The sequence below is a fragment of the Monodon monoceros genome, unplaced genomic scaffold (genome assembly GCF_005190385.1).
Source record: "Monodon monoceros isolate NGI ecotype Baffin Bay Population unplaced genomic scaffold, NGI_Narwhal_1 Super_Scaffold_21, whole genome shotgun sequence".
Taxonomy (NCBI): Eukaryota; Metazoa; Chordata; class Mammalia; order Artiodactyla; family Monodontidae; genus Monodon; species Monodon monoceros.
The window spans coordinates 124,190,591-124,205,915 of NW_021703778.1; the positions used below are offsets into that span (position 1 = coordinate 124,190,591).

A 15,325-nucleotide genomic window follows, 5' to 3' on the forward strand; every position below is an offset into this window, starting at 1 on the left:
CACAGATAACCATAAAAATATAATAGTAATGAAAAAGTTTCAAATATTGTGAGAATTTTTAAAATGTGACAGAGACATAAAGTGAGCAAATGCTGTTGGAAAAATGGCACTGACAGCAAAAAATTACTTGATGCAGGACTGCCACAAACCTTCAATTTGTAAAAAACGCAGTATATGAGAAGCATAAAGCAAAGCTCAGTAAAATGAGGAATGCCTGTAGATAACCTGAAGTTACTAGGTGTTGAAAGAGTAGGACCTACTGCTAAAGGTTCTAACTTCAAAGAAATCATGCATTTAGAAATTTAAACATTTAACTTAAAGAACAGAAATGTTAACTGGAGAAGGAAAAGTAGGAGACTTGGATAGAAGTCCATATAGTGTCTGATTGGTTCATAAAGGTGTGACTTGAAAAACAGACCTGGCCATAGGACCTGGCACATAGAAAGTGCTCAATAAATGTTTGTTGAATCAAACTGTTCAGTTATCAAGAACATCTGGAAGATTCCAGTAAGGCAGTTACTTCCCTCAGAGGGCTTTCTTTAAACCAAGGTTTCCCAAAAGTATTCTGTTAAGATGGTTTCCACTACTCCCATTAAAAAGAAAAAAATTCTGTGATCTAATAAGTTTTGGAAATTCTATGTAACATATCCTTCCCTAGGGGATGTACACATCACACGATCATATTAAAGGCACTGGTAAGTCCTAGAGTTAAAAAAAAATATTTACCTTATTTATTCTCAAGGTTCTTCAAATTTTTATGACTAGGGGAACCATTTTTCTAGGCTATTATCATATGGAAGTGGTGTCGAGGAACTTACTTGGGGAAATACTGCACTTGTCTCTGATGTACTCAATAATCCATTTTCTAATCTTACTTTCTCCAGAGTCTTTCTTACTGGAACCTTCTTTTCACAAATTAATAAACTGACTTTCTTAAGTGAGTCTGAATAGTAACAGCCTCTTTACCCAAGGTCTGATCAACTCTAGATAAACCATACATCAAAATTCCAGACGTGAAGGCTAGAAGCTCAGACCCTGGTATAGAGAGAGGAGAAAGCAATCTTCAAGATCTACTGTAAGAATCAACTAACATACTTCTCTTAAATACCACAGTGAGTACTGAAAATTCCTAAGCACATACTCTCATATAGAAATCCTGAATATCTATTCCAAACTCATCACTAAGTGGACCTCTGGAACCTAGACAGTACACATGCCAATTGAGCAGAGCCTTCAAAACAGAAATACCCTAAATGCAAGGGTGTATCCTGGAACAGAAAAAAGAACATGAGTAGAAAAACTGGTGAAACCCAAATAAAGTCTGTAGTTTGATTAGCAGTAATGTACCAATGTGAATTTCTCAGTTTTGACAAATGTACCATGGTTATATAAGATATTAACATTAAGAGAAACTAAGTGAAGGGTATACCGGCATTTTCTTTATTATCTTTGCAACTTTTCTACAAATCTAGTATTACTATAAAATAAAAAAATTATTTAAATTTTTAAATGATAATAAAGACTTTTTTATTCTGTGGAAAGAAATTTTACATCATTAAGTGCTAAGTTTAAATTGAAAAAGGAAAAAGAAAAAAAAGGGAAGGCCTATGTCTGATATATAACTTAAACTTCACATTGAGTTAAACCTAAGGCAGCCTGCAATTAGTTACATTCTAGAGATTTCTGCCCCCCCAATGAAAAAAACCTTCTCTTGTTTTTTAATTGGGGTGGGCGGGAGTGGGGGAAAGGGATCATAAATAGGACACCAAACATAACAGTGGTTACTTTGGGATGAGGAACTGGTTAGGCCAGGGATGATAAGACCTTCAATTTTAATTCTACAAACTTTTCTATATACTGAGAATGTATTTGTGTACTACTTGTATAAACATTTTTAATTTAAATGGTAGTCTAGATAAGTCTAACTGTTGTCCTACTGAGAAAAAGAAAAACTGGACAAGATACAAAGCAAGTTTCTTACGAAACAAAAAATGCAAACAGGCAGTAAACATTTATAGGATCAAAATCTAGGAGAGGAAAACTCAGAAAGGTGAGCTCCACACTTAGAGCTCCTTCTTCCCTAGGATCATTTATCTAACAGTTAAGAATCAGCTGACAGGCTGGGAAGCTGAGCGTGAATTTTGATAGGCTCACAGGACAACTAAGGAGAATAAAAATTTGAGTTCAGGGTCCAAGTGAAAGGGGTAGGGGCTAAGGGGATTTATCCCTGATAAGTTCAGCTATGAATACTGACCCTAAAAGGCTGCGTCCCAGGAGGAGTGAACTGGAAATTTTCCAGCTTTCCCACACCCAGCTCCTGATCAATTCAATTCTTGATTGGAGTAACGTAATATGGGATTACTTGTGTTCTTAGCTACCTGTCTAAAGCAAATATCCTCTCTAAAGGAAGATAACATCATTCCAGGTCTCACGATTTATCTATTACTTTTACTACTCAATGCCTGGCACACAATAAAGTAACCAGGCATGGGAGGAGACAAGACAATGTAATTATAGTTAAAAGAATAACAGACTATAAAACAGACATCAGAGGAATCAGATAATAGAGTAATTACAAATGATTCCAAATGATTCTTGTCTGATAGCAATAAAATTAGTGGAAGATAGATCAAAAGAAAATATGACTGAATTTTCCCATACTGATGAAAAACACCAACTCACAGATTCTAGAAGCACTGTGAACCCCAGAAGGTAACTACAAAGGAAAATCAACTAGACATATCATAGCAAACTACTGAAAATCAAAGACAAAGAGAAAAAAATTTAAAGCACCCAGATAAAAAGGAGAGATTACCTTCAAAGGAGCAACAGTATGACTGACACTGGTTTCAACAGAAACAGTGGTCACCAAAAAACAATATACTAGTTTTATAACTGCCAAAAAGTTATTCAACTAATTAATGAGAGAACTGATGACAAAACTGGTTCTAAGAGAAATGAAGTAAGTGGACTACTTAGAGTGGGTGAGAAAAGAATGATTATGTAAGATTGCCAATTTAGGGCAATAAAACTGCAACCTCTGGGGCTATCTTTTATCTGGACAGAGATAATTTGAATCTCTACTAGATGAAATTAATTTTCATTGCTATCAGGCAAGAATTATTTGCATTGCTATCAGTTTTCTATAGGCTAAAGTCCACCCTTAACGAGTTGTAAAAGAGCCTAATCAAGAGTAAATAGCAGGGTCTTCCCTGGTGGCACAGTGGTTAAGAATCCGCCTGCCAATTCAGGGGACATGGATTCGATCCCTGGTCCGGGAAGATTCAACATGCCGTGGAGCAACTAAGCCTGTGAGCCACAACTACTGAGCCCGCGTGCTGCAACTACTGAAGCCCTCACGCCTAGAGCCCACGCTCCGCAACAAGAGAAGCCATCACAATGAGAAGCCCGCCCACCGCAAGGAACAGCAGTCCCCGCTTGCCGCAACTAGAGAAAAAAAAAACAAAAAAACACATCCCTAGAATCCCCAGGAGTGTCGGCTAGACAATGCTAGACAACACCTGGCAGGATACTAAAATGACATTTTGTCCTTTTTGTCTCTTTTCAAATTTTGGATAATTTTTAACAGCCTCCTCTCATGATTACAACATCTCAAATTATTTTTGATTACACATGTACACAGAAAAAGCTACTTTGTTTCTTGGACTGATTTATTTACACAAGTGCTGCAAGAAATGTTAACTAACATATGTATAAACTATAGACAGCAAATCTAGAGCCACATGGTATCAAGCAGTTACTGAAGCCTTCATAATCACTGCTGCCTGAAGAATTCATAAGAAATTTGGAATTATATCTTCAATAGCCTCTATTATTCCAGAGACTTAAAAATTATTATTTGCTTCTAACTCAAAGCTATGGAAACCAAAAAAAGAAAAGAAAAAATCACTACTGGTTTTGTCTGTGGTGCACCTACAAATGTGAGTAAATTCTTCTCACGCAAATCTACAAGAAGTGACCTTCCTTACTTCCTGCAGGCTAGGATCCTATATGCCACAGATAAGGTACAAGACTAGGTTCTCAGGAGGGCTTTGTGGACACTGGCTTTACATATGAAGTATAACCTTTTTTCCTTAATGGTGAGCTTTTCACACCTAACTGAATGAGATTTATTCTCAAATGTGACACTCTAGGTTTGACCTTGGCTACACAATCAATTTGCCTCATTGTAACCTGGTAAAAAGGACAAATTCTTATTGAACCTATGTAAATAGACACATTGCCTTGAGCAGTAAAACAATCTCAGTAAAAGGCAAGTGTTCCTAAATTCTAAGAGACCAAAGAGAGCAAACTACCATTTAAAGAATGTATCACTCCAACTAGCACTAGTATAGTTACTAAGTTACACGTCAGAAGGGCTTTATCATATAACTATCATAAAAATTATATCAACAACATTCTGAAAAAAATAACCACAATCAGATTCTCCCCAGTTTATTCAGTCCTGTGTAATCAATTCTGATTGTCCTAGATCATAGGTTAACACTCTATTTTCATGAAGGCATCTGCTTCTAGACTAAAAAGAATCTTAAAAATCCTAACTTGGCATCCCTGATACAGTCTGGCATCTGTCCAAGCAATATTAGCTCAGACAATATGAGTCTATTATTTAAGAGCAGGGGTCAGCAAACTTTTCCCATAAAAGGCAAGATAATAAATATTTTAGGGTTTGTGGGCCACATATGGTTTCTGTTGCATATTCTTCTTTCTTTTTAAAGAGCTCTTTTAAAATGTATTGTAAAAACCATTCTTAAACTCACAGGCTTTACAAAAAGGGGCCACAGGCTGTAGTTTATCAACTCCTATTTAAGACTATCTGGTATGTCCTTTTCACCAAGGTTCTGAGACTGCCTTCTTTGTTAAAGACCCGATTTATAATGACAAAATTATGGAGATGGAACAAATTAGTAGTTGCCAGGGTGCAGGGATGGGAGGAAGAGGGGTGGGTGTTACTACAAAGGGGTACCACAAGGAAGATCTCTGTGGTAATGGAAGAATTCTGTATCTTGATTGCACTGGTGGTTACTTGAATCTACAAACATGCTGAAATGCATTGAATTATATGCATACATTGTACCAATACTGATTTCTTGATTTTGTTATTGTAATATAATTATGTAACATGTAACAACTGAGGGGAACTGGGTGAAGGGTACATCAGACCTCTCTGTTCTATCTTTGCAACTTCCTGTGAATCTATAATCATTTCAAAACAAAAAAGGTTTTAAAAAGGTTATCATACAAATTTTTTTTTTAATTGACCACTACCTGAGACCACATACAAAAATCAATTCCAGGAGAGCAGCCACTGCAGCTGTAGCTGCTGCTGCCTGCAGGGGAGGGGGGGCAGAAAGATGGGTGAAGGAATTAGAGGCAAAGAGAAGTGCACAGACAATTAAAGACAAGTGCAAGGATCAGCAGGTGGTCTCACTGCCCCGGTCCCACATCCAGGTAAATAACTAATACAAGTATGTCCATTTCTAATAGTTCACTAAAGTGCACACTTATAATGTATGTGCCATATATCTAACAAAAACCTTAAAATGATTAAAAGCATGTGGTAAAAAACATTGATAAGAAAGAAGAAAAAACAAACAGCTCAATATTATTTTTAAAAATTACACATTCTATTATTCAGGTCTCCCTTAATTATTTAACCAATCTCTTATTCATAGAAATTTAGCTTTGAATAATGGAGTCGCTTGGAGTCTAGCTAGAATTGAAAAATTCCACACATGAGGAACAACTAGGGACCGATTTCCACTTAAAAGCTGTGATAAGTGCAGCCCAAGTGACTTATGCAAGAAATAAATGGGAACATTTAAGAGATGACAGTCACAGAGAAATGGAGAAAAAGCAAAAAACAACAAACAACAAAAAAAACAAAGACATTTAGCTTCTTTCCAAGTTTTAACTATTATAAACACTATAAAGACTATCCTTGGTATGGTCCTTCCTGAGCACTTGCCTCAAACGTTTCTTATGATAAATTGCTAGAAGTGGAATTCCTGCGTCAAAGGTTATGCACATAAACTTTAAAAATCATGTTATATACTGTCAAACAATCTTCCAAAAATAATGTTCTAATCTACCCTTGCGGGCTTCCCTGGTGGCGCAGTGGTTGAGAGTCCGCCTGCCGATGCAGGGGACACGGGTTCGTGCCCCGGTCCGGGAAGATCTCACATGCCGCGGAGCGGCTGGGCCCCGTGAGCCATGGCCGCTGAGCCTGCGCGTCCGGAGTCTGTGCTCCACAATGGGAGAGGCCACAACAGTGAGAGGTCCGCGTACCGCAAAAAAGAAAAAGTAATAATCTACCCTTGCTCCCGTACATCCTTTTTCAAATTCTCTCCCTTATTTTTTTTTTTTTTGGCCACACTGCACAGCTTGCAGTATCTCGGTTCCCTGACTGAGGACTGAACCCAGGTCACAGCAGTGAAAGCCCAGAATCCTAACCACTAGGTCACCAGGGAACTCCCTGTACATTCTTTTTTTTCTTTTCTTTTCTTTTCTTTTTTTTTTGCGGTATGTATTAGGATTATGAGCATTTTATTTACCACACAAGTTAAAATATTTTTTCCCAGTTTTTCACTTTTGATATATGTATCAACAGTTCATGGTGTTTTCTGCCTTATACAGCTTTAAAATTAAGCAGTCATATCTATCAATATTTGTTTTCACTGTTAGGCTTAAAAGTCTTTTTCATCCCAAATTCATATATCTTAATCCATATTTTCACCTAGTACTTCTATGGTTTCACTCTTTATATTTAAATTTTTGATGCAAACGGAATTTATTTTGCTGTAGGTAGCTCATGAAACATTTCCCAGATAGAACAGGTAACTAAATGGAAGGATTAAGAGGCAAGAAGCAAGAATGGTGAGGCCATCAGTAGTCTTCCTCTTACGACTGATGACACTGAAAACACGGCAACGTCCCTGAGTCTCAACTGTCGTCTTATTTATGACAAAACTATTTGACAATTTGCTGGTTGTACCACTCTAGTCCTGAAATATAAAGCAGTAGATAATTTCTTCAGTTCTCAGATCTTCCTCTCCTACATTCAAATGCTATTTTATTATTGTTTTTGTTTTTTTTCTGGCCATGCCACATGGCATACAGGATCTTAGTTCCCAGACCAGGGATTAAACCTGCACCCCCTGCAGTGGAAGCACAGAGTCTTAACCACTGGACCACCAGGGAAGTCCCTCAAATGCTATTTTAAATGGCTACAGTCTGCCTAAATTCTGGCCTCCAGATAAAAAGGAAGATTAATGGAAAATTACATTTTACTCGTGTTGCACTTTATTATCCTAGTGTATCGATGGCCTTTGAGAAGAAAAAAATGTTCCCTGCCCATGTCTGACAGCACTATTACATGAATAATTAACAATATAATAATTCTCCTCACCCCATCCCCCAAATTTAACTTACCCTGTCATAGAGCTCAATGATTAAGTGATAAGCAGCTTCGTCACTTCCAAATTGAAAATCCACAATTCTATCCACACCAAGCTGTTTTGCACTGACTAATCTCCGACTCTTCAAATGTTTTCGGCACTAGCAAGAAAGAGAAGAAAAAAGGCATTTATATAGTAAAAGTGAATTCCTAATCATTCAGTATTGGTTTATAATTAAGTTTCTTCTTTTCATTTCCATCAAGAATAACATCTTAAGACTAACAGATAAAACAGTATAGTCAAAATTAAAACTTACAGAGTCATAATCAGAGGAAACACATTTTATTTCAGACAACTCTGACTGCTAACTCTGAAACAGTATTTTATATCCAGTTTTTAAGTAGACAATAAGAGACCTATAGCGAAGTTTACGTTGTTGCTTTATAACACTGCTAAATAAATCCGTTCTTATTCTGAGCACCTCACACAAAGCTGTAACTTTTTTTTAAGCCTCTTTCTACTGAAATTTTTTAAGTATCCCAAATTTCCTTTCGTGTGTTTGTGTTCAAGATTAACTAGTGGTTTCCACTAATCTTTCACTTCAAATACAAATTCTGAACCAGGAGCTTATTGGAATTCTATAAATTAGTCCTCCAACTTACAACCAATTACCCTCTATTCCCACAAACTTTATTAATAAAACCCAAACAGAATTTTTCTGGTACTATCTCCAGGCTTTTGAACAACCTAGCTCAAATCCAAATGTAGTAACTCCTATCCTTTATCAAATCCCATTCTTCTTATCCCTAGTCATAATGTTCTTGTTCTTATAAACAATTAAAATAAAATTAACATGTTAAACCCAAAGACAATTTACTTGGTAAATACCTACTGTTTTATATTACATGTACAAATATTTAAGCATGACATGGACCAAAAACAAGACTACTCTGTAGCTCCTAAAAAAAATTTTTACAATTGTTTCTAAATTTGAATTTGAAAGATCCCTTAGTCAAGACCAGAAAGAAAGAATGCTTTCTTTTCTTCAAGCCTCAAATCCAAAACAAATTTTACAGAGAATTTAAACTAAAACCATCTTAAAAAAAAGGAGAAGAAGAATATACAGGGTCATTCTTCAAATTAATGCCAAGTTTTTCATAACTAAGAAGAGTTCTTCTCCAGATCTACAGTTCAAATTGACTAAAATTCTCATTTTATGTATTCAGGCAGAATTATATACTCACATATATTCAGGCAGATGTAAGACTTTTCAACCTTCATAGAATAATCTCTCCCTCCTAAATTCAATAGTTCTCATTTAAAAGTGGCCTATATTAATTTTGGTTTAAATAGTGACCTACATTCAGGGCTGCCTTTAAATCTCCAGGTGAAAATCATAATCAATTCCCCCAGTAATATTTTGAGAAAAATAAAGTTAAAATGAAGATAAAAGGCATCCTTGAATGGAACAGAAGTCCACACCACGGAATGGTGAAAAACGGAAAATTATCATGAGTATAGATGGACATATAATACATATGTAAAACTTGTTTTTTCTTTATTTCCCTACTAGCAGCTTGGTGAAAACAAGCTTCTGTCAGTGCCACAAAGCTACAGCTGGCATCCCCAAATGTGAGAATTAGGAACAATCACTGATTTACCACATACTAAACATGACCCTGCCTGTGACATACAACAGTAGCAGCTCTTTTAGTTATTTATAAATCACTTAACACTGAAGAGTTAAGCACTGCTCCACTGAAGAGAATTTTTATACACATTTAGATTTACATGTACACCTAACTCATTAAATTCTAAGTTTTTTTTTTTTTTGAGTGTCTGACCTCCTATTGATGTAGCCTCGTTTGGGGATGTTTATACAGTCCCAGTATCATATATCTTATTATCTGTTATATCATATGTAAAACTGAAACAATATTAGTTCTTCATATCCAAGTTATTAAACAACTTAAATGAAGTATGCATTATTCTTTGAAAAGTACTATACAAATATAAAGTGTCATTATTATTAAGGACAATCCCCAAAATAGAACCATTTGGGGTTAAGTAAATTAAACTTTTAAGAATTTGATAATTTTGTGACAGGCCTTGTGATTTGGGAAACACTTACCTAACGTGTAATCCAAAACAGATTCTAAGTTGCTGGGGATAAGGATCTTCTCTGTAAAGCCTCTAATGAAATAACACAATGCCAAAACAAATAAATTTCTGAAGGAAAGTGAGGAGGAGAGGAAGAAGGAAATTAATACATATGGAGCCCTATTATGTGTCAGGCATTGTGTTAGGTGCTTTACATGTAACTTCAATTAATCCTCACCAATAACCCCATGAGGGAGGCATTATCTACATTTCACATTTAAAGAAACAAGTTCCAAGAGATTAAGTAAAATTTCCAGGTTATAAAATTATTCAGCAGCAAAACCATTAATTCAGAGCTAGGTATATCTGACGCTAATGTCTTTCCTCTGCATCGTGAGCTTTTCAGTATATCTCGTGTCAATAAGCGAAAGGGTAATACATCCACAAATGTGGGATCTCCGTTTCAATAGTAAAAACAAAAAGAGAAGTGAAAAGTAAAAAGATATGGTTGGTAGCATACTAATGTCACTGAGTATTCCAACAAAATACAGATTGGTAGCTGAAAAGTGAGCTGTGGAAGACAAGGCTAGGGAAGGAGGGAGGAGGGCAGATTACAGAAAGCCAAGAATGCTGGGTATAGGATATGGATTCAGCAATTAGAGGATCATAAAAGGTGGGAAAACTAATGAAAATGATGCTTTAGAAAAACCAATGTCGGTCTAATACAGAATTGTTTTGATAGTGAGAAGAGTATTAGAGTTAAATGGCTATAATGTCCAGCATTATAAAAGCCTGAGTTAGAACGGTAACTGTGGGAACATAAAGATGTGGCGCACAAAGTGGCGTGAAGGGTAAAAGGGAGAAGTTAATAAATATCTCCTTTATTCAACCAGTATCTATCAACTACTCTATTTTATCTCTATTTTATTTATAACAGTGAAGAAAAACCCATTTATAATTTCAATTGTTAGTGACCAATCTCAGGGCCTTAAAATTTAGCTTCAAGTATAACTTAAAACTTACCTTCATGGCAAAACTAGACGGCATCATATTCTTAGGCCATTCAAATTCTGTCGTGTGAATTCGTATGCCAGATTCAAGTAAAAGTGTAGCTTTAAAGTCTGGTCTGTAAAAGAAAAAAGTCAAAAAAATTTTAGGGCAGCATTAACTCAGGTTAAAAAAAACAAACAAGCTCATATTTAATTATACAAAAGATAAAACAAGCCTATAAAATGCTCTTACTTTTGAAGACGAATAAGATACGTCTTATTATCCACATCGTAAACATTGTTTACTCTCATTCCTAGCAAGCTGCAAAGAGAAAGGAAACATGTAACAAATCATACTACCATTTGAAACATAAAACTTCACACAATTTAAAGCTGTAGGCGAAAGCAGAGACGGCGAAAGGGGGGATCTTTGACTCTAAAGATGCAGGAGTCAACCAGTGTGCAGTCTGAAGGCCATCAGACATTGAGCCCAAACCTTGAGTGTAACTATTTAAGAACGAAAGTGGTCTATCAGCTCTAGGAACACTATACAATGCCTTGAGTCTTTTAAGTGATCCAATATATATTTTAGGAAATACAATAAAATCTAACCCACTTAATTATAAAAGAAAATATGTAAACGAGGCCCTGAGAAATATGACAAAGCTCACACAGCTGAATAATAGAAAGCAGATTAGAATGCAGACCTCAGGCCAAATCTGTTAACTCCGGCCTTAAGGCGATGCTGCCTTTCTTTGCGGTGAGGAGGAGCGTCTAACAAACCAAGCCTCTGGTCTGGAAACCTCTGAAGCAAATGACTACACTGGCGTCCTCCACCTGGCGTCTCGTCTTTCACTAAACGTTTGCTGCCAGACCCGGGCGACTCACGCCGACAGGCCGAGAGCCCCGCCAAAGCCGGACGCAAGACCTGGCGAGACTAGCAGCCCACGAGAGCGGGGAGTGGGGCACGCGACAGCCGGGGTCCCCCCGGTATCCTGAGGGCCACGGAAGGATGTCACGCGCTCGCCCACTCAGGCCTAGCCAGGTCCACAGAAGAACAGGACCGGGGGGACCCAGGGGAAACATAAGGCCGTTCTTGTTTCCACGGTGGGGCCATGCTGCCTCCTGCACCACCCGCACGAGCCTGGTCACCCGTCATACAGTACCGGGCATTCAGCTCCGCGAGTACCGCGCGGAGGTCAACGGTGCTAAAACGGGTTTTCATGGCGAGGCTTGAGGGTCTCTACCGCAGTTTCCTCCACCGCTGGCCTGACTCAACGCGGCTACTCTTATGCGCAGGCGCACTTGGCGGATTTACGGCCGCGCAGAAGACCCAATATTCCTTGAAGCGAACTGCTTTTCGTCACTTCTGTGCAGCGTTCGGCTGTCAAGTCCGTCGTCAGCTCCCTTTTCGTTGTACCAAAACAATTCGAAATAGATCCAAACTATTTTCTTGAAACTTCATTCCTTCCTGGAAAGCTTATGGACTAGGCCGGTTACTTTGCTCCCTTGCGTTTCGGGACTCAAGCCAGCCTCCACAGTGACCCCTGCGGGTCAAGACAATTTACAAGAAGCGCACTGGGAGGATTTCCCCAGGTGGGACTCTGCGTACAGGAGCAACGACCCCTTTCCCTGACGTGCACAGTGTTGAAATTTAACGAAGTGGACTATTTCATACACCCTACAGTTACCCTCAATGATCAAAGCAAATGAACCCTCAAAAAGGAGTTCCTATTCTGATGTCTTGCTCTCCGAAGAGCATTTTGTGGTGTATTGTGGGATTCTCATCCAATCTAGGTACTGGGATCCCCTGGGCTCAGCATAGTACCTGGCATACAATAGGGGCTCCATTAATGCTTGGCAACCTGAATATTCAATTGTTTCGCTAGGTAATGGTGAAGTAAGATTAAAAATAAAAATAAGACAATATTGCCCCGCCAAAGGAATTCACGATGCAGTGGGAAATCAGTCGTGCAAGAATGTAAACATGCTACTTTTTGTTGTGATATATACGTGGGAAGAAAGCCTATTTTAAGATAAGAACTCAAAAGAGACGGGGTCTCGCTATGTTGCCCAGGCTGGAGTGCAGTGGCTATTCACAGGCGCGATCCCACTACTGATCAGCACGGGAGTTTTGACCTGCTCCGTTTCCGACCTGGGCCGGTTCACCCCTCCTTAGGCAACCTGGTGGTCCCCCGCTCCCGGGAGGTCACCATATTGATGCCGAACTTAGCGCGGACACCCGATCGGCATAGCGCACTACAGCCCAGAACTCCTGGACTCAAGCGATCCTCCTGTCTCAGCCTCCCGAGTAGCTGGGACTACAGGCGCGCGCCACCGCGCCCGGCAAGGAATCTGGACGTAGGAGGATTCTAGAGCCTATGGGCTACAAGTAGTGGCAAGCAGAATTCCCACCAGCAGATGGCGACTCTAAGTAAAAAGAGCTCGGTTGACATTTCAGAAGAAACATAATTGTAGACGCTAAGGGGACTACTGTAGCAGGTACAGTGCAGAATTAATGCGACATATGGCACAGAAAATCATGCAGAATAGCTCAAAATATGGAATAAACCATTTGGAGGGTTTAGGGAAGACTGAGAACCAAGTCGGCTGTAGTGCAAACAGTAAAAGCGAGAGGTTTAACTGTACATAAACAATGCTAAGGTTCTTATGTTGGCTCTGAAGGCATTACCCAAATAATGCCTAAATATTTTGCATAAAAGCAACCCATGTATAAACTCCACATTGAAAGGGACAACACTCAGATGCTTCTTTATAAACAAAAACTGAAATACTTCATATCAAAACTCCCACTTTAGGGCCCTAAACCCATGAGATAGGAGCAGGATACTAATTTAAGGTATACTTGAGACAGTCAGCCACTTGACTAACCCATACATTGCTTCTGCTCTGTCAAGGAAAATGAGCATCATAAGTAAAATGCAAGAAAATACATAAGGGGGAGAAGGAGATGAAGATAAGTGTAAAAATGATAAAGAAACTGTATCATTTACTATTAATTCTATCATTTCTGGGTTTTGGAATAATTTCTCTACTTTGAAAAAATTCTGAACCAGGGATACTTAAGGACTTGTGGGAAAAATAAGAGGCAACAGGAAATGGGAAAATCATCTTCCAATTTTCAAAGAGAAGATAAAGGTGAATATCTGAAATCCAAACAGGTGCCATTGGCATTTGTCCCAACCAAAAAGTTAGAGGTAATTATTAATGGATGTCTTATGGGCATCTAGGGCTGTGATTCTCAAGTCTTAGTGTGATTCACTGATTACTATGGAGATAATCAAAGCAAATTCCTGGACACCACACCAGGAGATTTTGAATCATTCCTTAACTTTGGCTCAAGGTATCTGCATTTGTAAGTGTCAAGATGAAAGGGACCTGGAGCGCATACTTGGAAGTTTACTGATCTCTAGAAGATGAAGTGGTCAATGATGAAGGGTCAATCATTAGGAACCAATATAGTTTCATTCAGAATAAGATATAATTTATTAATTTTACTTTCCACTCGTAGAAATATTCGATGCGTAGCGTCGGGGGGGAAATCTCCCCTTCTATCCATTTTGAGTTCTTGTGGCTGGATTAATAATAAAATTGACGCTAGACAAATTAACAGGGGAAAAAAAACCCAAATTTTAATTAATGCATATGGAGGTCTCTTAGAAATGGGACCTAAGAAGTGGCCAAAGCAGGCAGCTTTTATACTTTTTAGACAAATAAATTTGTAAGGAATTGACAGGACAAGGAAACTTAGGTTTGGGGCGCTAATTAGTGAAGAATCTAAACAGAATATGGGAAGTAACAAGGTTCATTTATACAGACTTCTCAGCCTGAATTACCTATCTCTGGTGATAAAGGTATCCTTCTACTTTCAGATGCAGGGAATGTACCTTTCACATGAGAGATTATTTCCTGCTTTCAGGGAAAAGGAGGGTGAGAGTATCTCTCTTGTGTTGGCCATTTCTTAAGTAACTGTAATTCAAAATAATCAATATGCCTTTGGGGCACATTTTGGGGCGGCCTACCCTGGCCCAGAGGACACTCCTTTCCCCACAACGGTGAGAAATAAATCTGTGAGGGGATCCTCAGCACCCTTGAAGAGCTCTGTGACCACGTTTCTCTGCAGGCCAGAACTTACAGTGGGAACTGCTGCCACTGAATTGGGAAGCCTGAATGCAAGGAGAGTAATTGGAGCCTGAGTGGCAGAGTCCAATGGCAGCACCCCATGTCCAGAGGCAAGCTGGGTGTGATTATCATAGTGGACGGCAGAGTCAAAGCAGCAATCAGGGTAGTCTGACTCATGGAGACCGATAGTGCTGTCTATTTGATCACGGTGTTCCTAGAAGTGAAATGTACGGGCAGCTTACTAAATTCTTACTTGGTCTGTATCAGCAAAAGAGTAGTAGCTCAAGTGAACGAAAATGATAAAAACAGAGTCATAGTCTTTCCCTCAGTTCCCAGACTTGAGCCAGTTTATAGAACCAGGACCCCTTGTATGAAAGGAAATCTGGCTCCCCTTGAGGAAGGACACTGCCAAAAATGCATACTGTTAATCTTTCTCCCAGGCTTCCCCAAAGGGATCTATGGCCTTTTACCAGGATAACTGTGCACTGGGGAAAAGGAAATGATCAGGCTTTGGAGGGATTACTGGACACTGGCTCTGAACTGACACTAATTCCAGGAGACTCAAAACATCGCTGTGGTCCAGTCAAGAGTAGGGGCTTATGGAAGTCAGGAGGTGGTCAATGGAGTTTCAGCTCTGATCTGTCTCACAGTGGGCCCAGTGGGTCCTCAAATGCA

The 15,325-nt window shown here is 38.7% G+C and overlaps 1 protein-coding gene across 2 annotated transcripts in view; it reads right to left on the reverse strand.

Annotated features, from left to right (window-relative positions):
• Positions 1-11,995, reverse strand: part of NEMF (nuclear export mediator factor) — a 53,102-nt gene extending 41,107 nt beyond the window's left edge. The window contains exons 1-4 of one of the 2 annotated variants that reach the window (XM_029236602.1): positions 11,674-11,995; positions 10,761-10,829; positions 10,542-10,644; positions 7,453-7,578 (exon numbers count right to left, since the gene is read on the reverse strand). In XM_029236602.1, coding sequence (XP_029092435.1) covers positions 7,453-7,578; positions 10,542-10,644; positions 10,761-10,829; positions 11,674-11,732 — 357 coding nt within the window. In that variant the 5' untranslated portion in view covers positions 11,733-11,995. The remainder of the gene's footprint in view (positions 1-7,452; positions 7,579-10,541; positions 10,645-10,760; positions 10,830-11,673) is intronic. The other variant, XM_029236603.1, reaches the window with a different exon arrangement.
• Between the last annotated feature and the right edge of the window lie 3,330 nt (positions 11,996-15,325).